The sequence below is a fragment of the Poecilia reticulata genome, chromosome 3 (assembly GCF_904066995.2).
Source record: "Poecilia reticulata chromosome 3, P_reticulata-male-v2, whole genome shotgun sequence".
NCBI lineage: Eukaryota > Metazoa > Chordata > Actinopteri > Cyprinodontiformes > Poeciliidae > Poecilia > Poecilia reticulata.
This window is the reverse complement of record NC_088832.1, coordinates 24,054,681-24,080,376: the sequence shown is the minus strand read 5'-3', so window position 1 is coordinate 24,080,376 and position 25,696 is coordinate 24,054,681. Positions and strand designations below refer to the sequence as shown.

The window sequence follows — 25,696 nt, the reverse complement described above, 5'->3', positions numbered from 1 at the left end:
GAGTGGTTTAGAGTTGATCACCTGTTCGGGTTGTTTTAACTTTGTTTATCTTTGCTGTGGCGCATCACAGCCGCTGTAGTTTCTGAACGTTCAATAAACGACAAACTTGGACTATACCTCATTCTTTGTGAGTATAAGTCATTTACATCAAAAAGTAAACACGGTAAATATGTTTCATTAAGTATTTAACAAAAAAAAAATATATATATATATACATACAGTATATATATTGTCATAGTACCCCCAAGAATTTAAAACTACTTTCACCCCTGGTTTACACTAAACACTTTCCTCTATTTCAGACCTCGGAAACCACAGAACTGAGACCGAAGGAGATGTTTTAAAGTTTTACTGCTTTCTAAAAGAGTAATCAATATAAAGACGACATTCAACAAAACTATCAACCATGACAGTTCTGGCGCAAAAAGAGGGTATACGTGGCGCATAGGGGGCGCCGCCAAATGTTGACTCATCTCTTAGCATTTTCTGTATTTTAACAGCCGTTTGTGTATGTGTAAATAACATGACCAATATCTATTTAGTTTAATTTGGGAAAACAATTTAAAAATAAAACATTTCTGTCCAAAAACATGACCAGCTGATCACGTTTAGTTTTTTTATCTTCACCCATGCACTGGATCTGTTGGATATAATTACACAAGCATTCAGAACAGTAAGGAGAAAATGAGACACCAGAGGAGCAGAGGTTTTAAGGTTTAACCATATTTATCAAATAGCAGTCAACAAAAATAAGACATTCTACATACATTCAATCAGAAAATAGTCTGAATCAGATGCTTGTTGCCATAAATTGCATGTAACAAACCTATTAATATCTCCCGAGCTACTTTTACATCTGCAAATTGTGCATTTTTTCTCCTTTACATCTCTCCCGTATCTGCCGACAGCAGCAGTTTTACACACAAAATCCTCTTAGATTTTAAGACTTTGGCAAAGGCAATCTGATATGATCATCAAATGCATTCAAGACACTTCAAATTCAAAATAAACTTAATTCCTTAGGATTTAATTATTAACTTTATTTGGAACATAACAAATGACTATATACAAATCCAGCAGTAGCAATAGATCCCTGCTAGCCGGTTGCCTTTTTCCTCTTGAATAGAAAAACAGCAGGTCTTGAACTTTTAAAACGGCAACAAGAAAAGAAAGCCTTAAAATAATAGAAAGGGAATAAAACCTCTTCATGAGATCTGTTCTGTTCATCATTAGGAACCTCTAAAAATCCACATTGATTGCTTTTCTTTGTGCCTTTCAGTGTCCAGAGCTCAAGCTTTAGAACATAAAATGGTCACTTATCAAGTGAAATCAAGTTTGCATGAGAAGGAAATGTAAACTCCAAAAATAAAATCCTCCTTCACACTGAATTTACCGTTTCTGTCCCAAAAATAAACCTTCCCACGTCCACCGTTTCCATTTTCCTCTTTGTAGAGGAAAGTATTTCAGAAAAACTGCAGCACTATGAGGCATTTCAAGAAGCAGAACCATCATAAGTTCAGGCCGTTCCTTTTTATTTGACAGCTCTCGACTTGATTTGGTTCAAATCTTCATGCAGCCGCCTGAGGTTCACGGGTTACTACCACCTCCAGCCTCCTCAAAGTTTCCTCCTGCGGGTGACGGGCTTTGAGAAAACGATGTCTATGACGCGTTTGCGCCGCAGGTTCCTGGTGGTCGGGACCGGCGCTTCGTCTGCGATCCCCCTGAGCGCTCGCGGCAGCGGCTCAGCCGGGCTGGGCAGCGGCGAGATCAGATCCACCTCGGCGATGGGAACAGACTCCGAAACAGCTGCGGATCTGAGGGGGAAGACACACAAACAGTGGGCATGTTTTTATTAGCTTCGGCTCTTAAAAAGTAGAACCGTCAAACATTTAAATCTACTAAAAATGAGGTTTTAAGAGCAGGTCTTACTTTGCTGTTTTCCTGCTTGTTTTTCTGGTTTTAGATGTTTTCTCCACTTCAGCGCGATCAGTTTCTGAGGAAGCTTTGTCCTAAAAGGAAAACAGGAGTTGACATTCATCAAGGTAAAAAATATTAGAAAAAGTATTTAGACCACTTTGACCTGTCTTTTAAATCATAAACTCTTATATATTTTATGTGACTGACCAAAACAAAGGAGCCCTTCAGTGTGAGGCGGAAGGAAAATTATGCATGTTTTTCTGGTGTTCAGTTCCCTTTTCTCCAATATCAATAAATAAAATCCTGATCACATCTGTTTTAAGTTCTATCTTAAAATAAACGCAGCTGTTCTGTGAATCTCCTCTGATTCGTTAGGTAAGACTCAAACCAAACACTTTGGTTTGAGTCTTGTTAGTTTTAAGCAGATCAAACAGGGTTGGTGTTAAAGAGCACATATTTTGGTTTTTAGTTGCAAAAACTTTGTTTTATGAATTGAAAACCATGCATAATTTTTCCCATTTTGTCATTGTGGAATGACAAAATGAGATGTGAAGGGAGAAAATCTGCCCAGAACCCTAAATATGTTCAGCTGTTAAACTGAATCTCCTACCTGAACAGAAGCATCTTTGACTCGGCTCCTGCTGCGGGTGACCGGCGCCTCAGACTCCTCGCCTGGCGAAGAAGACTCTGCTTTACGAGCTGAAACACAGAAACGGTTAAGACCCTCCTGGATGGGCGGAGGAACGTAAACCGGCTGGGATTTGGCTCACCTCTTGTTTGTCGCCGGCGGGAGGGAGAGTAGATGAACGAGTTTTCTCCTGGACTGGACTGACCTGCTGCAGGTTCAGGCGCCGGGCCGTCTGGTTCCGGAGGAGATGAAACCTGATCCACTGAGGATTTGGTGCTCCTCCTCCTGGTTCTCTCAGTCTTCACACCTGTTTCCACAAGTTCACACATTTATATGATGGTCTTACAAATGCTTGACCTTTCCCTTAAACTCCACAGTAACAACCTTGTCGTAATAAAATTCCACAAAGTTGAATTTTATTTCAACTTTCAAGCACATATTTTGGTTTTTAGTAGCAAAATAAATAAGTGGAAACCATATGCCATTTTTCTTCCACTTTGCAAGTCAATACTGCAGCTGAACCACCATCTTTAAAATCCAGTAAACCCCCGACTTCAGGGTTTGTGTTGCACCAAATTCTGCCTGAGTAGATCATCATGAAGATGTTCTTTTTTTATTTATTTGGTTATTTTTTACGTAATGCAGAAAAGTCTCATGAGGGGTTAAAAAAAACTACATAAAATATATGAGATTAAGTTAAATTTAAGACCAACTTACCTTTTTTATAATGAATTTAAGACGTCTTAAGCATGGACATCCTGCCGTGTCTTACACCAAAAACTATTTATAAACCGAAGCATTTAAAGAGGTTGTAGGTTAAAAACTTGTTCGTACCTTCCCGTCTCTCCTCTTCATCCTTGAGCCTCTTGATGAGGGCGTCTGCAACAGGAGTTTCCGAGTCCACCTCTAACGGAGAGTCCAGCAGGGGCAGATCCTCCTCAGGATGGCTCCAGAGTCTGCTTCTCGTTGGGCGACGATTGTTGGTGGGATCAGAGTTTTTGTTTGGATCTTTGCCTTCTCTCACTTTTCCTGAACCACTTTCTTCTCTCCTCCTCCTGTTGCCCTGAGGAAGGGCGGCAGGAACCAGTTTTACCTATGGAGTTTAAATGTGAGATGAATGAAACCGACCGATGAAAATGGAAACACAGTGGATGATGGTTGAGCCCTTACTTGAGGATACACAGTTATAGTGATCTGGCTGGACTGTCGCGTTGTCCTCCCAGGATGGGAAAGTTGCCGCTTCTTCTCTGCCTCTCTCTGTTCTCCTTCGTCTTCTTCAAACACGACTGGCAGCATCTGTGGTCTAATTTTTTTGCCGCTGCATTTTAGAGAGACGGGCTCCTCTTTGACCGTCACCGGGGTCAGCTCTTCCTCGTTGGTATTGCTCGTCTTTCTGCTGGACCTCCTGGGGGTGCTGGCCTGAGTGCGTTTGGAAGGAGTTGGAGTCTTGCTGCTTTTTCTGCGACCTCTTATCGTTTCCACGCCCTTATCCTCTTGGCTGTCCTCTGCGGTCGCAGATTCCTCCTCGCTGTCGGTTCTTGTTGCAGCAGCTCTCTGCGATCGTCTGCCTGGCGAAGCCCTCCTGGAGGTTGAAGCCGTGGAAATCTCATAATCCATGTTTTCAGGCTCCTCTTTAGGAATTACCGGCTGAATTTTGCGGGTACTTCTACGAGGTGTGACGATTTGGAGCGGCTTGCCTCTCTTCGGAGTACAAGTTGGCAAGGCAGGAGCGTCGTTGCTAGTTTTCGTCAGCTCTGGCTCGCTCACTGCCTCTGGAGAGATTAAAGTCGCGTTTCGTCCTCTTGTCATCCTCCGGGATGGAGTAGAAGAATCTTCCTTCCTCTGAGCAGCTGGCGTTTGTTTCGCAGTTTGACTTTCTGGATCAACAATGTTCTCCAAAGGTTCTTCTGCAACGTTTTTATGCCTCAGTTGTCTCCTGGGTTGTTTCTCCGTTTCCTCCTCATGTCCAACTTTAGTGTCTGATGATGTCGTGTGCTCAAGCTTCTTGTCCTCTACAGCAGACTCAGTGTTTTCCATCTCTGTAGGAACAGACCCGTTCCCCTCAGGCAGCTGCGCTTCCTCAGCAGGGATTGGTTTTTCCTCCTCAACTGCTTCTGTTCGTTCAGCCGAGTCTGCATCGTTCACAGCAGCTGGAGATTCTTCTGGAACCGATACTGAAGGAGCTTCCTGATCTTCAGATGATCCAATTTCTTCTACCTTTGCAGCTTTTATCTCTGCAGAGTCTTCGGTCTCCTGTTTCTCTGCAGTAGATTCAGTCTGCAGGTCAATTTGTGAATCTCCGAGCTCCTCTTCCTCAAGTCCACGATCATCATTTTGATCCAGGTTTTCCATCGCCGCGCTCTCTCCTTCTGGTGAAGCTTCTTCCCTGTTATCCACGTCCAAAGGAATGACGTCAGGTCTGTCAGACGGGTCTTCCCTCTCCATCTGCAGCGGCTCAGGAAGCTCCAACGGCTGCACATCATTCCCCACAGCCGCCTCCGCCTCCTTGACTCCGTCCTCTTCCGTGTCCAGCATCAGCGTGAAGCCGGTGTGAATCTCCGGCTGCTGCTCTTCGGCCGCAGCGCCCGGCTGCAGAGCAGGAAGAGCGAGGTCGGAGCCGTCCACCAGGCCTTGCTGTCCCTCCATGAACTCGAAGGGAACCAGCAGAGTGGTGGAAGGTTTGAGCTCCATGTATGACGAGGACAATGACGACGCTGGCTCCGTGTTGGCGTCCAGCTCCATCCCTCCGTCGTCTCCGCCGAGTCTCACCATCACAACCTCGCCTTCGATGTCGTCCTCTACGATCTGGAAGCGCGTTCAGGATAAAGCCCGTTCATTTCGATTGAAATCATCTAAATGTACGGTTGAATTTAACGTGATCTGAAAGTCGTTACCTTCATCTCTGCACCAGGTGCGACCAGGGAGAACTCGGCAGCTCGCTGCTCTGACAGATCCTGCAGGAAGTGGGCGTGTTCCTGCTGCATGAGGACCGAGCCGGGCTGCAGCAGCGGCAGCCTCCCGTTACCCTGAACCTCATCAATGATCTCCACCTCACTGCCGGAGTCTTCCTCTTCCTCCTCCTCCTCCTCCTCTTCTTCTTCCTCTTCAGCTTGATTAGATGACTCCTCTTCACCTTCATCCTCAGATGCAGGACTGGACAGTTCTTCGCTGTCATTCAAGCTCACTACAGCTGGGAGAGCAACACATGAGTGAAATGATCAGGTGCACCAGAACAACTGTAAACGTGGGAGTAAATGTGATCTTCCTCACAGTGGGAGTCGGTGCCTGTCGGCTCTGAGGAAGTCACAGAAACTGTGGACTTCTGTGGCGTGAAAACCGACGGATCTACAGCTGCTGGATTCTCCTCCTCTTCCTCGCTGCACGGCAAGATGGCAGCCATTTTAAAACAGGTCAGAAACATCTTTAGCACATCTAAACATCAAACTTTCCAGTGTTTTGGAGACACATTTCTAAAATATAAAGACTTTTTCATGTCAATCAAAAGTGCACTGCAAAAACACAAAATTTTACCAATTATTTTTGGTCTAGTTTCTAGTGCAAATATCTTGAAATAAGAAAACTAAATTACAAGTACATTTTCAGCAAGATTTAATTCTTTGATGTGGATGAAAAACCACTGAATCCCCTGACAGATTATTTCACTTATTACAAGACATTTTCTGCTTGTTATAAGTGAAACAATCAATATTAAGGAAGATTTGTGTTTTTGCAGTGCACCTAGAATCTCAGCTGATTGCAATGTGTTTATTTTCTAAAGCCATAAATTTAAACTGAATAGAGGTGAATAAACTACTAGATCATTGAAAACTTAATTTATTTTAGTAAATAAATCTACCGAAACGACCTTTACAGTCATTACAAAGTTTCAAGCTTTGAAATGACTGAAAGAATATCATGAAAGAATATTTGCTTTCATGAAAAGCAAATTTTCTGCAGAATTAGGACATTCTGCAGAAAACACACAATTTAAAAAGGATTTTTATGATTGCTGGCCTTCATGGTTGTCCAGCAGGAGGATGAGCTTCAAGCTGGACGTTCACATGAATTAACGTAAGTTTTAAGAGAAGAACACACCTGTTGAGGCTGGTCTGGCTCAGTGAGGCGTTGTGTATCGCTGAGCGGCTGAGCGAAGAAGACAGGTCGTCACCAAACAGGTGCTTCTGGACAAACTCTGTCAGATCTGAAGGGAAACAGCGATAGGTTCATTCCAGGCCATGAAGACGGTCAACCACCTGCCCTCAGTGCGTTTCCATGTAAACATGCTCACCTGCGCTCTGCTCCAGGTCTAGTGCTGCTTCGGTTGTGGCGCTACAGTCTTCGGGTTGCTCTGTGTTCGACTCGGCTGCCTCCCACTGAATGCTTAGCTCTTCACCTTTCACCTCAGAGCCTGAGCTCTCGCTCACCTGGTTACCGACTGCAGCATGAAAAATGGACCAGAGGACTTGATGAAGAAGAGAAGCAAAGCTTTATTTTTATTTTTCTAAAGTAAGATCAACTTAATCAAATGGATTTGGTTCAGGATCGATTACAGAGTTAATTTAAGGTCGATTTATCTTATTCGATTAATTGATAAGCTGCAATGTTATTTATTTTTGGAGTAAATAAACTGCTCTAATAAAAAAAGCAATAACTTACCTTCATGGTGGGTAGATGGCTCCTCCTCATCAGGACTTGCCACATCTTCCTCTTTGCTCACTGAGACAGTGTTCAGATCATCTTCTCCTTTAGATTCAGTGCCTTGCTCCTCATCCTCCCTCAGAGCTTGACCCGTCTCACTGACCTCCTCTCCCTCCCTCAGAGCTTGACCCGTCTCACTGACCTCCTCTCCCTCCCTCAGAGCTTGACCCATCCCACTGACCTCCTCTCCCTCCCTCAGAGACTCCTCTGCCGCCACGTCCATGTTTGAGGGGAGGTCAAGGTTTTCCTCTGAAGTCAGATCAGATGTTTGTTCTGGTTCTTTGTCACTCACAGACCTGATGTTCAGAGTCACCACATCATCCTCCTCCTCTTCCTCTCCAGGTTTGTGTCCCTGGGCTCTTGGTGGGTCTTCTGACAGCGGAGCATCGTAATACTCCAGCGTTGTGTCTGTTGACTGGACCGACATCAGGCTGGTGTTAAAGTTCACGCTGATATTTATCTGACTTGCAGTTGACTGATTTCCTTCTTCCTGGGTGGAAGACGGCTCGCTCTCAGAGCGCCTGAGCTGCGGTGAGGGAACGGCGCCTTCTGGAGGAAGGAACTTTACATGAGGATGTTGTCCTTCCTCCTCCTCCTCCTCCTCCTCCTCGTCTTCCTCCTCAGGACGCCGCGAAGACCAGGTCTTGCGTGTGGCTTTGGAGCCTCTGCTTAGCTGGTTGATCTCACTGTCTGCTGCCATCTGCAGAGAAACACAAACACAACTTGAAGACAAAAAAAACAAACAAAACAAGAGACACCGACCCACAACATCATCATGTTTTTACCCCGTTAGTCCACCGGACCCCCTTCTCCATCTCAGGGGCCTCTCCTTCCTCTATGAAGGTGATGCGGCTCTCTTTGGCGCGTAGCGGAGGGGTGATGGAGCGGCCTGGAGAGGCGGACGGCGTAGCAACAGGCGTAGGTCTCAGGTTGCTGCGCAGGATGGACTGCGGTGTGAACGCCGAGAAGACGGGGCCAGAAGCAGCCAGGGCCCGAGCTCGCTGGCAGAGAGGAGAGCAAACGGTTCAAACAGCCACCTGTCAGCTACAAGGCAGTTCAAAGTGCTTCATGTCACAAAAACACAAAAATACAAAGTCATAGACGACGACACAATTAGCAACTGAAGCGTTAACATTTCGTCAAGTGTTGGAAAATCGATCAGCTGATTTGTTTGAGAAAACTATGAAGTTAATGACAAATTTCCCTGGAGACGTCACAGATATGAGTTTTTTTCACCTCCAAAATTAAACAGACCGTTCATCTAACTAGTGGATTCAGAGGCTTAAAAAGAAAAAAAAAAAGATACAATAAGGAGAGCAGTTTTTCAAAACCAAATCTTACGGCGCGTCTAAACTCACATTTATCTGAGCCTAGTGGGTCTGAAATGATTAATTGGTTTAATTTTTGTATGTATCTTTACATATAAAAAGGCTTAAATGAAAGGGCTGGAGGACGTGCCAATTTCTTAAATCCGATTAATCGTCGGAATAATCAATAAATCAATCATTAGCTGCCGCCTTAACGCTTAGCCATGTTTCACACAACAGTATAAAATACTTTCTTATATATATATATATATATATATATATATATATATATATATATTTGGGGCATTAAAAAAAGATCAATTCCAAAAAGACGACAGTTGTCTAAAAATCATCGTCACTCAGCCGTTTCTTTTAGACGTAAAGTGTCGTCCAAAGTGATGGACTCACCTTGACGACCTGCGGCGTCTGCAGCAGACTGAACTCAGGCGCTTTTCTGGAGCTCTTTGGAGAAACCCAGGAGGTCGTGGGTCCGGGCGGACTGAGGAGAGGCTGAGGCGTGTGACAGGACGGGTGGACCACCAGATCCATCAGCCTGAGACACAGTAAAGAAGATTAAACACTAAATCTACTTTAACTAAGATGCGTTTCTGTGCATGCACTCAATGTTTGTGTCTTTAGTTATAAACTTGGTCAAAAACAAACAGGACTAATATCTTGTCACTGTTAGAAGCAGTTTATCAATTAAAGGGCCAGCTCCTTGTTCTCCTGAGAGTACCTTGACTTTCGTTTGGTTGTCATGGTGATGGGCGTTCCTAGGAAGGGATCAGTGAAACCGAGCGACGATGACCTGGGACTGGAGCTCTGAGCAGCGGCTGCTTTTGGTCTGGTGAAAACAACGAATGCGTCACATTACCATTAAACATATTTAAATACAGCAGGAGACAATTGTGAAGCAGCAAACTCACGTCCTGGCTGGCGAGGACAGGGGCGTCGCCTCTTTTCCGAGCCAAACCTCCTCGATCTTGGCGAGGACGCTGCTGATGAATCCAGCTCTGGACATCACCTTCTCGCTGGCAGAGCGCTTGGTGACGGTCGACAGCGGCTGCGGCCGAGAGACTATAGCGGAGCGAAAACATGAAATCAAAAAGGGATTTTAACCCTCCGAGGCTGAACATGTCGGCACCGATGCAGCCAAACCGGCAGTACCGAAACTCCACCACACTCTGCGCTGCCTGAAAAATTCCAAAGGTTTCTGAAACGTTGCGCTTTCCAACCAATATCGGATTATTACGGTAATTTTACTCCCACCGTAGCAGGGAGTGGAGTCACTCTGAGGAGCGCTCTTTTACTAGATGAAATAACTTGCTAGATATTGAAAGTTCCAGTTGTAATGGATAAATGAACGGCATATATTTGCTAAAAACTTTGTAGAATTAAAGTAAGCAAAAATATCCAGGCGGAGATTTTAAATTTAGGACTCAAAGTAAAAACTATTTACACAAGATTACATACTGTCACATTCTTCTAGGCTCCAAAACTATTCCAATAAACAACCATTGGTGGCAAGAAGTGGCGTGTTTCTTAAATGCATTTCTGACTTAAAATATGGAAAATATGTTTATTTCTATGAAAATATACACAAACTATACCTAATCAAAATAAACAACAACAAAAGCATATCTCCTGATGTCCACAGGTTTAAACTCTGCTTCCACAGAGGAGAGCAGCTACCTTCTTTGTGAACGGTGGCTGGATGCTGATAAGGTTTGGATCGCTCCATCGCCAGTTTCCTCTGCACTCTAGGCAGAACTTTGCCGTACTGGTCCAGGATAGAGTTCCTGGTGTTGGATCGCTCTTTGACCTTTGGGTCTCGCTCGTTCTGCAAAGAAAGCGAAAGTTGTGCATCAATGTAAAGGTTTGGTAGATGTTACTGATCATAATAACATTAATATAATGTTAATTGTGAGAATCGCTCTCCTGCACGCACCACCAGGTTCATTTTGAGGGTTTGGTTGAGCTGCAGGGCAGGAATGTAGTTGGCCTGCTGCAGGTAGTGAACCATCAGCAGCTCTCTGTTCTGAAGGCCGCCTGTGCCTTGAAGAAACTTTTCCAAACAGTCCTGAACCAACAAGGAAGGTCAGAGGTTAAAACTGAACATGTAAAAAGTTGAGTTAAAGTTCAATCACATTTTATTTGTATGACACATTTCAGTAACAAGGCATTTCAAAACGCTTTACATCATAAAAACACAAAGTCATAGAACAGTCAACGTTACATTCTGCTGTCATTACACATCAGATTATTGATTAAAGTTTCATTGATTATGTTTCAGAAGCAACTCTAAACAGCTGGGTTTTCAGTCTAGATTTAAAGGAACTCTGTGTCAAAAACCTCCAGTTTCAGACTAATTATTTATAGCCTGCTGCAATAAACGATTAACTCCATGATGCATTATAATGAGCATCTTCATTCTGACGATTAATATTTTTGAAGGGCAGTTTTGTTTACGGAGATTTCATTATCTGTTTTTTATGGTTTCTGTCAAGTTTCTCCCCCCTTCCGTTATTTTAGTCATTGTTTTAGGTTGTTGTGTTATTTTGAATTTTTAAAATCTCTTCCAGTTCCAGTGTGAAAGAACTGGAGAATTAAAGTTGTTTCTGACTAAATATTAGTTGAAAATGCTCTCAAAAACAACTGTGTTATCGTTTATCTGAATAATTACTGGGACAATTTATCGTCCGGCAGAATGTGCCGTCATGACGGGCCCAACTCCCTGTTCACCTGTTCACTGAGGCCCAGAGGCAGCTTGAGCAGCTCCTTCATGAGGCCCAGCTCCTGGCAGCTCTCATACAGGAAGCCCAGCAGCTCAGCGATGTTCAAGCGGTTCGAGTGCTGCCGAAGTAAACACCACGCCTCGATGAGACACCTGGAACCAGAGGACACTGGCCTGTTGACGAGGGTAAAATGAAACGACACCAGTCGGACAGAAACGTAACGGACCTGTTGTGTAGCAGCACGGACAGAGAAAGTTTGGCCTGAGCGGTGGAGGTAATTGGAGGCTTTGTGACGTGGAAGTAGCGCAGCGCCACGGACTGCTGGCCCTGACACATCAGCGCCTGCAGAACCCGCTCGTGCTGCCACTCGAAATGAAAATGAGAAGCAGCCGGGTGAAGAAGCAGATCAAACGAACTCTGAGGAGGAGAAAAAAGAAAATTATAAACACTAAAGATACAAACACAAGAGGATCCACAAGCCATCATCAGAGGAAGATGAGAGATCAGACCCAACGGTCCAGTTAAAGCAACGTGGGATTTCCACATTTTGATCAATCAGAAACATCAAGTTCAGCATAAACAGATATTAAGACATGTACAGATCTGGAAAACAATGAAAAGCCCACTGCACCGAGTGCCTCTGAAAACCTCCTGGTTATTCCACCAAATGTTGATCTCTGAACTCTCCCCGAGTTAAAACATTAGTTTTGTTGTTTCTAAATTAACATTTTCTTTGTATTATTTGAGGTCTGAAAGCCCTGCATATTTTTGGTTATTTTTTTCTGCAAATAAATATTCAACATTTTTGCTTATAATTTCAGACATATTGTCAGTAGTTCATATAAGAACAATGTTCATTTTACTCAAACATAAACCTATAAAAAGTAAAATCAGAGAAACTGATAATTGTGCATTGTGGTCTCTTCATTTTTTCAAGTGTTGTTTGTAAAGTTTCACTTTTTCTATTAAGCTACACACAAATTAACTTTTCAATAATGTTCTTATTTATTAAGATGCATCTTTATGCCTCATTGAGGATGAAGTTAGAATAAGTCAGATTAATAAAAAGCTTCACTTTATACTTTTCCTCATAAAGGAAGTCCATCTGCAGCTAAATGATGATGTTTTATCACATTTTACCTGATGGTCGTTATGATCCAGCAGCCACAGTCCTTGTACCAGTTTAACCAGTCCAATGGGGATGGAAAAAGCTGTGGGAAAAGATTCCACGGATGTTCCATCCTTATTGGGGAAAGAGTACATGACGTCCAACAACAGGTAAATCACCTGAAGCACAGGTTAAGGATGCAATCGAGCCAATAAGTTCTTAGACAACATTATGGCATTTTAGAAAAACCCAAACTAATCCTAAAGAAAGAACCGCTGAGGCGGCGCGACGCTGCAGCCAGCTGCCGTTAGACTGAGGATACAATGGCGTGCTTGGTAGCTTCTTCGATGTTGTCCAGAAGGTAGAGGTCAAGCAAGGCCTGCGGATCATAGACATAAATTACATTTCTTTACAGAATAAGTTTCTGCATCAACACAGGAGATGAAATGCATCATTAAGGTAGAAATCAGTCTTACATGCAGAGTAGGTGGGGGGTACTGTCCTGTCCCGCCCTCGTCCCGCCGCCATAGACCGGTCAGACGTTCACCACACTGTCCAACCAAACCGTCGATCATAAGGCAATCAGCACACCATTTACTCCTGAAAGAGAGGGCGCCTTGTTACCTCCTCAATAACATTCACAGCAACACATTTAAATATGAAAGATTCTGACTAGAATATAGAAATTAGATTAGTTTAGTGTGTGATGGAGTTCAGCACTCACTTGGCCAGCCTGGTCAACTCCTCTCTGCGTATGGCGTAATAGTTACTGATGACTGAGTGAGTAAAGAAAGGCCTGGGAATCTGGAGAGCATCTTCATCTGGTGGCACATCAGCAGGGGCAAATATGAGTTAATCCAGGGCAAAAAGAAAAATATATTTATTTGGGTTTGCTTAAGAAAGTCTCTTAACAGAATTAGTTTTCTCCAGTTTTCTAATGCCATTCATTTTCTTTGAAATAACTAATTTGTTCACCAATTTAAACAAAAATATTTATACATGAAATGATTTCTTTTTTAGTAACTTTTCTAAAAGACAAGCATCTGGTTACCTGATCCCTCGGGGAGTAAGCCGGTGCGGCAGAACCAGAGGACCACTTGAGCGTATTTGGAAATTAAACTGGACACCATGTTCTTGTTCATCAGACCTGCCAAACCTGAAAACGAAACATCCAAAGCTGGCAAACAAGCTCAAGAAAACACGAGGTTGTTAAATATAATGGTAAAATAATATGATGGAGAGATCAATTATGATTAACCTGCTTCTACCTCATGACTCTTTTTTTGGTACCTTAATGACATTAATAATCTCCCAGAACACATTGATAACTTCAGAATTCAAGGAATAATTTTTTTTTTCCAAATGCTACAGTAAATTACAAGCAGCTGTGATAAACAGATTACTGACGACATTACTAAAGTCTCAGAGGATTTAAAAAAAAAAAAAAAAAGGCCTCAGTGGTGTTTTTACTGACATCTCCGGCTAATGGAAACCTTTCAGACCGGCCTCTGTGTGTGTGTGTGTGTGTGTGTGTGTGTGTGAAGCACCTTGGTGTGTGAGTTCCTGAGCTTCGCTGAGCAGGCAGTGGAAGATGGCGCTGAGGTTGCTAAGCAGCCTCTGGGTGTGCTGCAGCAACTGCAGCGTCTGCGGGTCGGTGAAGTTGGATGAGCTGTCGAACAACGGAGCACCTGGAGACCAAATACAGAAATATGGATGAACGGGAAATTAGGACTTTATGTTGTGCTGATATCAGTTAGGTTGCTCTTTTCTTGTACGACAATGAAAAGTGCAGTTTGTGAGTTATTTATTGTTACACGGTATTGCAGAAATCTGAGTTACTGGCCTGGCAACCTTCTAATAACAGGCCATGTAAATATTCCTGATCCAGTTTTTTTTTAATAAAACAAAATGCAGAACAGAAGGAAGATGCTTCTAGAGATTTTATCTTGCAAAAAATTTTAAATAAAATAAAAATTTGGTGGAACTTTGAGTCAACATTTAAAAGTTTCGTTTGAGCTAAAGATCTCTCTCCATATAAATACGTACAGATGCCGTCCAGCTCCTCTTTGGTCTGGACTACTTTGTCCCAAGCCCAGTCCAGGATGTAGCGCAGGTTCAGAGCGGATCCTGGTTGTTCTGTTCAGGAGAGGAAATCAGAAGAAATCATGGCCACATCATGACAGAAGAAACACACAGCAGTAAGAATGAATACTTTATAATTGATCTTTGATTACAAGCTTAAAACTAGGATAACCATCTTCACCTGGTAATTTTAAGCCAACATGCATCAAGTAAATGCAGAAAGGCAAAAAAGCAGGTCACCGTGCTGCTCCTTACCTTCTGCAGTCCACTGCTTAATACAACCAGTAATTAACCCCAAGGAACTGGTTTCAACTGCTGTTGACAAGATGGCATCGAGCTGCTCCTCCTGCGAACCAAGAGAGAAGACATCGCCATTGTTTTCAGCACAAATTACATTTTGGTTCCTCTGTTATTTTTCTTATGACTGATGCCAAGTATTCTGGCACTAAAACGGTTTAAAAATGTCTTAACCTCACTGTTTGTTTTATGTGTCAAATCTGGCCCGCCGTAGCTTTTTATTGTGGCCCTATAGACTCCAAATTACATCAATAAGTCCTTCCAGTTTTTCACAGATCTACAAAATTGACACAAAATCAACAGATCCTCACATTTTTTCTGATTTTGCCAACATTTTTTTTCTCAAAATTGACCAAAAAACGTTGACTTTCAGTGACTGCTGCCTCAGCCTCACTTGCTGTCAAGTTATAGTTTGTGACCGACAGAGCGATTAATAAAAAAAAAAAAGTCACATTTAACCTCATATCAGCGCAAATATTATAAAAATTCCTTATATTTCTAAGTTAGCACCACAAAATCTGCGATTTTGATTGTAGAAACCACAAAAATAATCACAAAATCCTGGATGGACTGATCAGCGTGAAAAGACTTTAAATGATCATCTCATATTATGAAATGCTGAAACTGCTATTTATTGATATTTTAACAATTTAAATGGTTTTTAATCAATCCATTCTGGCACAACCGGCCCTTTAAGAATATAGAAATTTTTGATATGGCCCAAAATGAAAATGAGTTTGGCACCTCTGACCTAAATGATGTTGGCTCTTAAAATGCAATTTGTTCTTTTGAGACCACAATCAACACTAGAAGTCAGCAAAACACAGTCGACTGACCAAAATACTGGGTTTCATTTAAATACATCTACAACAGGAAACTATTTCTCATTTTTACTTACAAAACTTAATGAATTTTTAAAATATGTTGACTTATCAGCATAAAAAGTTCCAAGAAAGTAAAGTTTAAGCATAAAATGTTTAACAGTGCAGTTCATACAAGGTACCTGAGAGAGGCTGGCTGCCGGAGCGTCTGCCACGCGGGACGAGAGGAGGCCGGACATGAGGCAGTGGGAGTAGCTGATGGAGATGATGTCACTGGAACAAGGTGCAGCTTTCTTCAAAAAACTTAAAGTCTGGATTTAATGACAAAACAAAAGTTCTTACAAGTTTAACTTTAAATAAATCGATATAAATGGGAAAATCTACCAATGCTGAGGTCAAAGGTTATTCCCCACAAACTTGCCTCTTTTTGATGCCCAGAGCAGGTTAAGTGCACAATCCCAGAGTTAAGTAGGCAAGTAGCATCTGGAACAGAAAAAATAAAATCTTATAATAATGGAAGAAAATTATACAATAAAAGTAAAAGTAGCTTCTTACAGATTTAAAATGAATACAAAGGTTAATTTTAAATCTAAACCGACCGAAGTTGTAAGTGGTTGGGTTGAAGTACTGCTCTGGAGGGGGGCAGGTGAAGGGCAGGCCCCGGCTAAGGCTGCGCTCGTGTACAATCACATCCAGGAAGGTTTGGGTCGACACCATCTGCACCACCGAGTCCAGGGACCAAACGGCCAGGTAGGGGCAATTCTGGAGAGACTCCCCGGTTCTGTCAGAGGGACCAATCAGCTGTTGGATCAAAACTCATCTAAAGTCTTAAATCGTGTACATTAGCAGGGGTGGATGATATCAACTTGGTTTTATTTGGTGATAAAGCTAACAATAAACGCGACGACAAGAAGTATTTATTACTTCTTTTTAGTTACTGCTACAGCAATAACAGCCCCGCAAACACAAATACGGCTCTTGAAAAACATTTCCATTTCTAGAAGGACACCAGTCACATAAACAAATGTTATATACATCACTAAACTACGAATCATAATTTAATTATATTATCAAATTTATTGATGCTTTTAGTGAACAAACTGTTAAATAAATCCCGACATGGGTTTTTAAATTTCCGAACAATAAATCAAAATCATCATAAGAAATTTATCACAATAAATGAGAAATACGATAAATGCCCTGTCCGAAATATCAGTATTCTTTTGGACCGTAAAATGCAAAGTGATCTTGATAAACATGAACTGAATGACGGGACGTCTCCACTGTACCTGAGAGAGTCAGGCATCTGTGCATGGTACCAGCGGTTGATGTCAAAGACCCCGATATACATAGAGGGACTTCCCTGGCCATAAGCCTTGACTTGCCAGCAGAAGATGGACAAACTGGTGTCGGGGGATGCAACTGGAAAAAACAAGAACGGAAAAACCGTGAAGAGATGAAGGAGGTAGAGAACTAAACGCGTCACACGGACACAAATCCGAGGGCTGCAACCCAAACAGCACAGCTTGTTCCCAGATAAATACACCAAAACAATAAAAAAGTGAGGGTTAAGTGCTACAAACGAGGAGAACTGCTGACCTTCATTCAAACTGTCGTCCCTGTCAGGATGGGCTCTGAACTTCTCGATGGTCTGGCAGCTCAGCAGTTGTGTGTTCGTGGCCTGAGCCCTGAGAGGAAACGACGTGCCGCTCAACTCCTGACTGAATCGCTCCTCGCAATATTCCAGACCCTGTGAGAGAACAACACATTTCTCAGCACAGGAATGTCTACTTTTTAGAGTGGCCATTAGTAAATACTAGAGGTGTGCCGATCGATCGGCCACCGATCTTATTCGGCCGATTTCCGTGAAAAAGTGTATGATCGGTGATCGCCGATTACGGTCTCTTGTTGCCGATCACCTGCATCTCATTTCGCAGCCTGCCTGTGCAGCTGGTCTCCTCTTTCCTTCACACTGCGCAAACGCACAGCAACAAATCCTAAGCGATGTAGAACTATAACGCACTGAGTGAATGGGAAAGTTTGCGTGTTGTGGCGGAAAATTGAAGCACGTCAAAATGCATCAACACAACAAATCTAATATGGCATAAAAACAATGCCATACTTGACAGAGTTTGGCTACATCGAGGCTCACTGCAGTAAAAAAAGGCATACGGAGGATCAGATAGCAGGTAAAGCAGCGCCAGCTACAAACACTCACCCGGATTAGCATGACGGTCAGAAAGCTAAACAAATAACCCGCAAAATTATTTAAGTCTTCGAGCTGCGATGTAAGACGCTGGTTCTGCTCTCGCTGTTGAACCGCTGCTACGCTACAGGTAGTAATATTTCACAGACGGAGCGCCGCTTCTGCTCCACCTGGTAGTGACTCTCTCACTGAACCTCTGCTTAAAGCTGCAGCATCTAACATAAAAAAATACATTTTACATACGTATTAAAACTTTCGCTGTCCAAACATGAGACAGATAATCTCTAAAAAAAAAAATAGTCGATCTCCTCCCTGTTCTGCATAATTACTCCGCTCAGTCAGAAACAGCCACTCAGAACTAGCAGTAATCAGCTAGCCGCCATGCTATCAGAAAGTTTTCATTCAGTAACTCTGGATTGTTTATTGTAATGGATCCTGTATTTGCCTTTGAAAACTGTTAAGTTTTATACTTGAATTTTTTTGGCAGTGTTGAGAGGTTTTACTTTGGCTTACTTAGCCTCTTCAGAGCCTTCATATGTTTTCAGCCTGTTAAATATAGTATTACTGATAGCAGTACAATTTGCACAATGCCTGTTTTGTCTAGTTTTCTTCTTGGAAAAAGTTATTAAAAATAAGTTTTTGTCTAAATTAAGGTGAATTCATGGTTCCTTTTTCCACATAATGTAGCAGATAGTGTTTATGATTAAAAAAATAATAATTATGTGATCGGTACCGGTGATCGGCCCTCATGGGTGATTGGAATCGGTATTGGCAAGAAAAAACCTAATCGGCACATCTCTAGTAAATACTGAGGGAATAAACTCCAAACCTCATAGAGGATCTTCCCAGAAGCCAGACACTTTCTTTCGCTGAAGGCCAGCTGGAGCAGGTGGAGGCTGACCAGATCTCCCTCGCTGTGTGGGAGGAAAAGAAAAACAGTCGAAAAGAGAACTGAGGTAGGACTGAGTGGAGAGTAGTCATGCTCGCTTCGTCTGAAACTAGAAATGCTAAAAGCACAGAATCCTGATTTAATGTGACTCTTACAGATCCTGAGAGGACTGGACAGCCCAGAGGTAGCAGCAGTTCCTGGGGTCGTTCTCCGGCTCCTGGAAGGTGAAGGCATGAACAGGCACTCTGCCCCCCTCCAGCTGCGAATGGTACCTAAAGTAATACATCATTACAGCGTTGTTTACAAGTAGGAGCTGGACAGCACATGAAAAACAAGCAAGTCATCACATCGTTTTACACAAATCTTTCATATTCTGGGTCATCTGCTGCAGATAAATCATAGGTTTTAGGATCACTGCACAGAAAATACATTTTCTAACATGATGTAATGTGTAAATATACAGTGAACGAGTGAATGAAGCTTTCTTAAGGAGCTCCTGCTAGACAAGAAAACCCTAACTAGACGGAGGTAGATGGGTTGGTAAATGAGTCTGCAGCTTTTTGAGAGAAGAAACAAAATAATATGCATAAAGCACAGAAAAATGAATTCAATCCATTGTAAAATATTCTAGTTGATCATTAAAGCCAATTTAAATGGGTGCTAGCTGGGAACATTGGAGCTAACTGTGGAGGAAAAAGAGAGACGAGACTTGATGAGTGGGTTTAGCTGCTCTCCTGATTCACTTCCTGACACATAAACAGAGGGTGGAGCTGCGGTAGTTTCTCCAGCACAGCAAAGTTATGCAATATAATCCAAAGACTGCGATGTCACACACCCTCTTTTTAAAGGCATGTGTGCATTAATACTGAGTTATTTCTGGGAAGCTGAAATGTATTAATGCGTGGGATAAAACATTTTTGGGGGGAACATCCTTTTAAAAAGCAACAGAATTTGCTTTATATTTGGGGAAGGAACGGCTTTTATCAACATAAACACTCACTCCTTCTTCAACGTCTTCATGTTCCACAGCTGCAGCAGTCCATCAGAAAATCCCACTGCCAGCTGGTTGGTTCTGGACACGTACTGCAGAGCCGTGGCGCCAACGCCGCTGGGCGGGTTCAGCTGCAGGCAGAGATGTCTGCCCTGGCGGGAGCTGACCTCTCTGAGCCGCGGGATGTCTGCAGGAGATTTGGTCACCACCTGCAGGTCTGCAAACAGCAAATGCATTCACACAGAAATAAAACAGTAAAGTTGTTGCAGAATGTTTTTGAATCCACTGTATTTTTCTCTCCAGAGAAATAACTGAGCTTGGCTCCGGCTTTAATCATCTCCAGAGATTTGATTAATTTATTTTCTGCAGGCCAAAAGTGTTGAACAAGTTTCCTTCTAAGGTCAAAATCATGATGTAACCGATTTGTTTAGTTCGTCTGTTATGGAGGTAAAACTGTAGATATTTTAGGAACCCAGTTCATCAGAAATTCAAAAAGCAAAACCAAAACAGAAAACAAACATCGTTTCACAACCTCTTCTCACCTGATGCCTCCAGTTCACTCTGGCTGCAGGACAGATCATCAAGACAGAGGTCCACAAGCAGGACATGACCCAGATCTGTTACCACGGCAGCAATGCCAAAGAACCAGCGTAAACTCTGGTGGAGCTGCTGCGTAGAAGTGCTGGCTCCACCATAACTCACTAGAGGTTCAATAGCTGTAATCTGGATGGAAAGAGGGGGAAAATTACATCAAGGTTAGATAATTTATGCTGAATGATTCATTTTGTAAATCACGTTTTTTATAAAGATAGACTCAACATCAATGCTACAGCTACCTTCTAAGAACCAGAACTCCACAGTTTTCACCGTTCACCTCAAGTTGTCTGCTAAAAACCTCTGAAACACTTTATGTCAGATGTAAAAGAATCAGCAGTAAACTCACCCTGCCTGGTATGACCACAGCTTTCACCACCCTGGACAGTCCCAAGTCATACAGACACAGAATGCTGCCTTCGGTTTCCTCCAAGCCAACCAGCAGCCCAGACCTGGAAACGTAATGAGAAAAGCATTAATTATTATCTCCACGTAAAAATGTGTAGACAGTCATTCCATAAAGCTGCACACATTTAAAAAAAAATTTAAAAAGTAAGCATGAGGATGCAGTTTTCTGGCCAATCCCCGATTATCAATCTTTAAAATGGATCCACACTGACCTTTTTTATACATGGCTGCTGAACAATAATTATCACAACAACATCTGACACCAGTCTATTGATCACCAATCGCAGACATAAAAACCAGGGAGGCTGAACCAGAGTCCTGACCGTTTGAGCCAGCTGAAATCCCTGGCAGCCAGAACAATGGGTGGGTGTTCTCCTCCGCCGCCGCTGAAGCAGTACGCAGACAGCCGCTCGCCTGTCACGGCGTGGACGACCTCCAGGTTGGACCCACTGGCCAGCCACGCCAACCCGCTGCGGCCTTCGTATGAAAAATACAGAAATAAAGCCTCGGTTTCAATAAAAGACTAAAGTAACTGCAGCAAATCAATATAAAAGTCAATGTAATCTAGGAATTCTACATTAATGTGAAAAGTAAGGATTTATAAATCACCTATCCAGCATAAATATCAGTACCGTTTTAACAACAGATTGATATAAATTGAGACCAGATTTCTTTACGGTGCTGAATTTTTGTTTAAGTGTCCTATAGGGTAATTTTATTTATATAGCACATTTTCAGCAACAAGGCAACACAACGTGCTTTACAGGAATTAAAAGGAAATACAAACAAAATAACAAACCAAAGGAAAGAGCAAAAGAAGAGAAAAAGAACCTAATGTTGATCTAAAGTATGTAAACTGGGTCCTCCTGTTCAGGGTTGCTAGATAAGTATAAGTGAGTATCCTCTGGTCCAATTCCTTTTCTGGGTTTTAATAACAGGAGTCTAAAACGTAGCTGCTAAGGTAGTTCTTCTGGATTCTAAGTTTGTTCTAAATTATAAGAGTAACTAAATCACAATTCTGTGACCTGATACATTTTCTCAATGTGGTTCTAAAACAGGGTTTCCCTCAGTGTATTATAAGCCTGGCAGGCCACCAGGCTAAGCATGGTTGATTTATTAGGTTTTTTTTAATGATTGCCTTTTTTTTAAAAAAAGACTTTATAGTTGGTGTTTTTGTATTAATCTTCCAGTCTTCCAAAAATGCATAACTATCAAATTATATTTTAAAATTTCCTGTCAACTTTAAACATTTTTTAACTCAAAAACACGGCGGGTGGCTGGATGACTGCCGTGGTGCCCTGAGCACCGGGTTTCACAAGTTTTCTTTGGGAAACCCTGTAAAACATTATATCACCAGCTTAATTTCACATAAAAAGGCAGAGAAACAAATATTATAAATTACTAGTAATAAATAAATGCTTACCGACAGTGAACCTGCCATGAAGCACACAGTCCAGGCTGATCTCATCCTCACCCAGGGCGTCTACAGTCACTCCAGAGAAGGGCAGCAGGCTGCTGGTGACTTGGGCAGTCAGGTCATGCATCGTTCACTGTCAACAAAAACAGAGGAAACCCATCACAATTCTGGCATATTTAACGTAAACTGCCTAAACACACAACCCAGACACACATTTAGAAATCATTCTACAAACCGAGAGGACTCAAATGTCAACTTGGCAGGTTCTTAGCTCAAATGAGAGCTTTGTTTCAAAGCACAGCTGCTGACAACCGGGCCTGAAACTGAGCTTGGGTCCAAATCAACAACACCGCCGCACATCTGTTAGCTCATGTACAACCTGACAGCTAGCTCCGCTAAGCTGCTACAGGACAGAACAGCAAGGATTAAATGAGGGAATTGCAGGATCAGGCTCCTTTCATATTAACACTTTTAGGTAAACTCCTTACAGTAATACTCTGAAGTATTTGGCATTTCAGTTTCACTTTTAGTGAGCCACAGATTCTGTAATCTATTAAAATAAAAAAAGAGAAATCACAGATTTTTCTTAAAGGCTTCCTCAGTGCTGGCAAACAAAAATGTAACACTTGAGATCTGGCATTTCAAGGATGGTCCAGCTGTGGCATGGCAACATTTCTGCTAAAATATAGTGACGTTTTTGTATTTTTTTTTAAAAGATTTTAGGTCTGCTAAAGTGTTTTCAAATCCCCCAAAAGATATGAGTTTTGCGTTTGTGTGTCAGGCTGCTAGGGACACAATGTCTAAAAGAAGCAGATAAACTCTTTGCAAACTAGTCTGTTATGTGCACAGATCAAAACTGTCCCTTTGTAATAATGCCTTAAAAATATCACTGCAAGTAGCTTACAACAAAAACTTCAACAAATGAGAATAAAGTCATACAAGTACAGAAGATTTTTAAAGAAAACAAATTAACAGACGTTCAGAAAGAATGAGGAATCATTAAGAACAGATAAACATTTCTGGTTATCTTTGGAGTTTAACCTGCTCATTCCAATTCTGACAGATTCTATTTTTTTCTTCTAGAGGCTAAAACACAAAAATGTGCCACAGGTTCTCATAAAGTGCATCCAGTTGATTCTTAGCTTGTAAGATTATATAATAGCAGGGGGGGATCAATATGTAATCTGCCAATTACAGATCAGAGAAAAAAATAGCTGATTCTGACTTTTAGTCCTCTAATGGAGCAGCCCTGAACAACAAAGACTCATGTATATTTGTTGTTCCCCTTATTGGCTTACTTCCATTTTCTTAAGTTATTCTAATTTCAATGCCAGGTTTGCAGATTTTTTCCTCAGTCGCATTGAACCGATGCACCAGCCCAAGCGAGGCGTACAAAGCGGTGCCGACAGCCGAACTGACGCAACACTGCCCTCTGTGACCGCTGGGAAAAACACAACACGGCCGATTCAAGTGAACTCCCGCGCAACCGTCCAGCTGGCACCGAGAAGACACGCGAGACGGCACATGTGGACAAACAACAGGGACAACCAACAGCAATGTTTAAATTTGAATGGGGGACCACACAGTAGAGATGGACCATAAACAAAGTTTTAAAAAAGGCAAGAGTAGATTGGCACAAAAAGTGAAACTACACCCGTTATAATTCGGGATGTTGATGTGGCGTATCTTTTTTTTATCGCATTTAATATAAAATACATGCTCCAACTCAGATATACGAACCAATATTTCAGCGGTAAATAACGAGGCAGTGGAAAAATGTTATCACCAAAGCAACGATTAGCCTCACAGACTAGACTTACCGACGTTGGGCCAACTTCACCAACAGCAGCTAAACTAGCAAGTGGCCCTTTTAGACAAGTAAACATAAATCTGCATTATTCTCTTAAACGTAAGATACTATAAGGTGTGGGTTAAGTCAATATTTTGAAGAACTATATAGGGATTAAAGAGTGTTGGTCGGTTTTCCTTCAGTTGCATTAGCAAGCCGTTAGCATGCAAGGTCACACAAGATTAGTTCTTTTAGCTTCACCGACACAACTCAACGCTGGATAACAGTATGTGGGAGTTTGGTAGTCCTATTATTTTGCGATAACCAATTATATTGATGCTACAAAAAACGAACAACGGCACTGACAAGGTGTAGTGATTGCCTCCTCAATAGAAAGTCGGAATAGTTGAAAATACTAGCTTGGGCTACGCTGCTACTTTTGCTAACGCTGCTAACTTGGAAGCCAAAAGTACACCCCATAACTACTGCGGGGTTTGTAGTTTAGTCAGGAATATCTTAGCAGAGGTAATGTCTGACTGGATTCCTTTCCATTAGCAGCAACTCAACACCTTAAGCTAAACCCATTTGCTCCGGTGCTCATGCCAAGACAGTTCAAATGTAACGTCAGGCTAAGCACTGATAGCTTGTAGCTCCTGGCAACACCGGGAATTAAACAGTCTCAGTAAAAAAGCTCTCAATGCAACTCGTTTCTTTGGGTTTAGCCAGCATATGGTAGGTGTAAGGTTGTGTTACGTCTGAACTAGCTAAGCTAGAAAACGTGATGCACTGCCATCATCGTTACACTACCTGTCCAAGGATGATGAAGGCTTCGGAGCCACTATTGCTTTGTTTTCCCTCAAGAATCTCTCCTTCCTCTGTCATAATCCGTTTGTTCTCGAAATTCACCAATTCCAAGAGCCCTAAGTGAGTTTAAAAAAAAATTACAGGAACGAAAAGGCTCTGGACTTCAGGCTTTCACAATACGAAGCGCCATTTCCACAGTCGGAAAGTACGCCGTGCAGCTCTTGTTTGTCGTCCTCGTTTCTGGGAGACGAGGCGCGGCAAACCCAGACGTTCGCCCCCTTCTGTTTGGGCGGAAGATTCTCTTCTTCGCCAGGTTTTACGGCGGTTGCCAACCAACTTAAAGTAGAATTACCGCCACCTAGTGGTCCGAAGTATGGCTCAGACTGTGAACTTCAACTGAAACTCATAAAAAAAAGCCCATAATGTTAGCTGTACCCTACAATAGAGCCCCGTTTTCGTTTAAAAAGACATTAATACCTTAGCTGTGCAACATTAGTTCCTTCAACCTCACCTTCAAAATCTCCCCATGCGCACTGTGGATCTAGAAACCACATGTTCAACTATTTCCCCTTCCTGGTAACTTTCACACATCCCTGTCTCATGCTTCCTTATCGTATATAATGTGCTATTGTATGTAGCGTCCTAATTCCTAATTCTTGTTCTAACAGTTTTTTCTCTCCTATACCCTCCCTGCATCCAAACGCTTTCACTCCATTTTGAATGTGATGCAAATGCTTCATTTCTTTCTAGTCTCCCTTGGGTGAAAGCTGCTCTTAGGTGATAATTATCTCATCTGAAAACATAGTGGCCACAAACATAAAAGCAAATGCAAAACAATTTCTGACTATCAAAGTTGTTATACCAAGATGAGTTGCATTCATACCCCATGTACTTAATAACAATAAATTTTATTTCAAAGCTCCTTTCATAACTCTCCAGGTCACTTAAAAAGAGAGCAAAAACAACAAGAAACATCATATGTAACAGGAAATCATAGGCATTTCC

At 42.2% G+C, this 25,696-nt stretch overlaps 1 protein-coding gene across 2 annotated transcripts; it reads right to left on the bottom strand.

The window, feature by feature from the left end:
- Nucleotides 1–1,511: 1,511 nt before the first annotated feature.
- On the bottom strand, nt 1,512–24,978 carry ahctf1 (AT hook containing transcription factor 1). Of its 2 annotated transcripts, none has more exons than XM_081605299.1 (40): nt 24,695–24,978; nt 22,105–22,231; nt 21,005–21,158; nt 20,623–20,725; nt 20,222–20,402; nt 19,689–19,896; nt 18,844–18,960; nt 18,629–18,713; nt 17,193–17,343; nt 16,883–17,015; nt 16,193–16,374; nt 16,015–16,076; nt 15,776–15,904; nt 14,731–14,821; nt 14,440–14,529; nt 13,941–14,081; nt 13,445–13,549; nt 13,118–13,214; nt 12,870–12,993; nt 12,716–12,772; nt 12,426–12,572; nt 11,512–11,702; nt 11,293–11,437; nt 10,499–10,630; nt 10,243–10,390; nt 9,477–9,627; nt 9,287–9,394; nt 8,959–9,103; nt 8,029–8,244; nt 7,202–7,943; nt 6,834–7,007; nt 6,641–6,746; nt 5,816–5,922; nt 5,440–5,735; nt 3,716–5,350; nt 3,380–3,638; nt 2,688–2,852; nt 2,528–2,616; nt 1,930–2,009; nt 1,512–1,814 (listed from the first exon to the last, which is right to left on the bottom strand). In XM_081605299.1, exons 2-40 carry the CDS (start codon nt 22,223–22,225, stop codon nt 1,616–1,618), a joined length of 7,566 nt encoding a protein of 2,521 aa, XP_081461425.1. In that variant the 5' UTR covers nt 22,226–22,231; nt 24,695–24,978; the 3' UTR covers nt 1,512–1,615. The 2 variants fall into 2 exon arrangements, with proteins under 2 accessions (XP_081461425.1, XP_081461426.1); XM_081605300.1 differs by having other exon boundaries at nt 6,834–6,980.
- Nucleotides 24,979–25,696: the final 718 nt, after the last annotated feature.

Excerpts from the sequence above, each read along its gene's own strand:
- ahctf1 (XM_081605299.1), bottom strand. The coding sequence starts at position 22,225 with ATGCATGACCTGACTGCCCAAGTCACCAGCAGCCTGCTGCCCTTCTCT. Across the intron at positions 20,403-20,622 it reads CTGTGGTCATACCAGGCAGG|ATTACAGCTATTGAACCTCT; the intron begins GTGAGTTTACTG and ends CTTTCCATCCAG. Across the intron at positions 9,628-10,242 it reads AGCCACCGTTCACAAAGAAG|TCTCTCGGCCGCAGCCGCTG; the intron begins GTAGCTGCTCTC and ends GCTCCGCTATAG.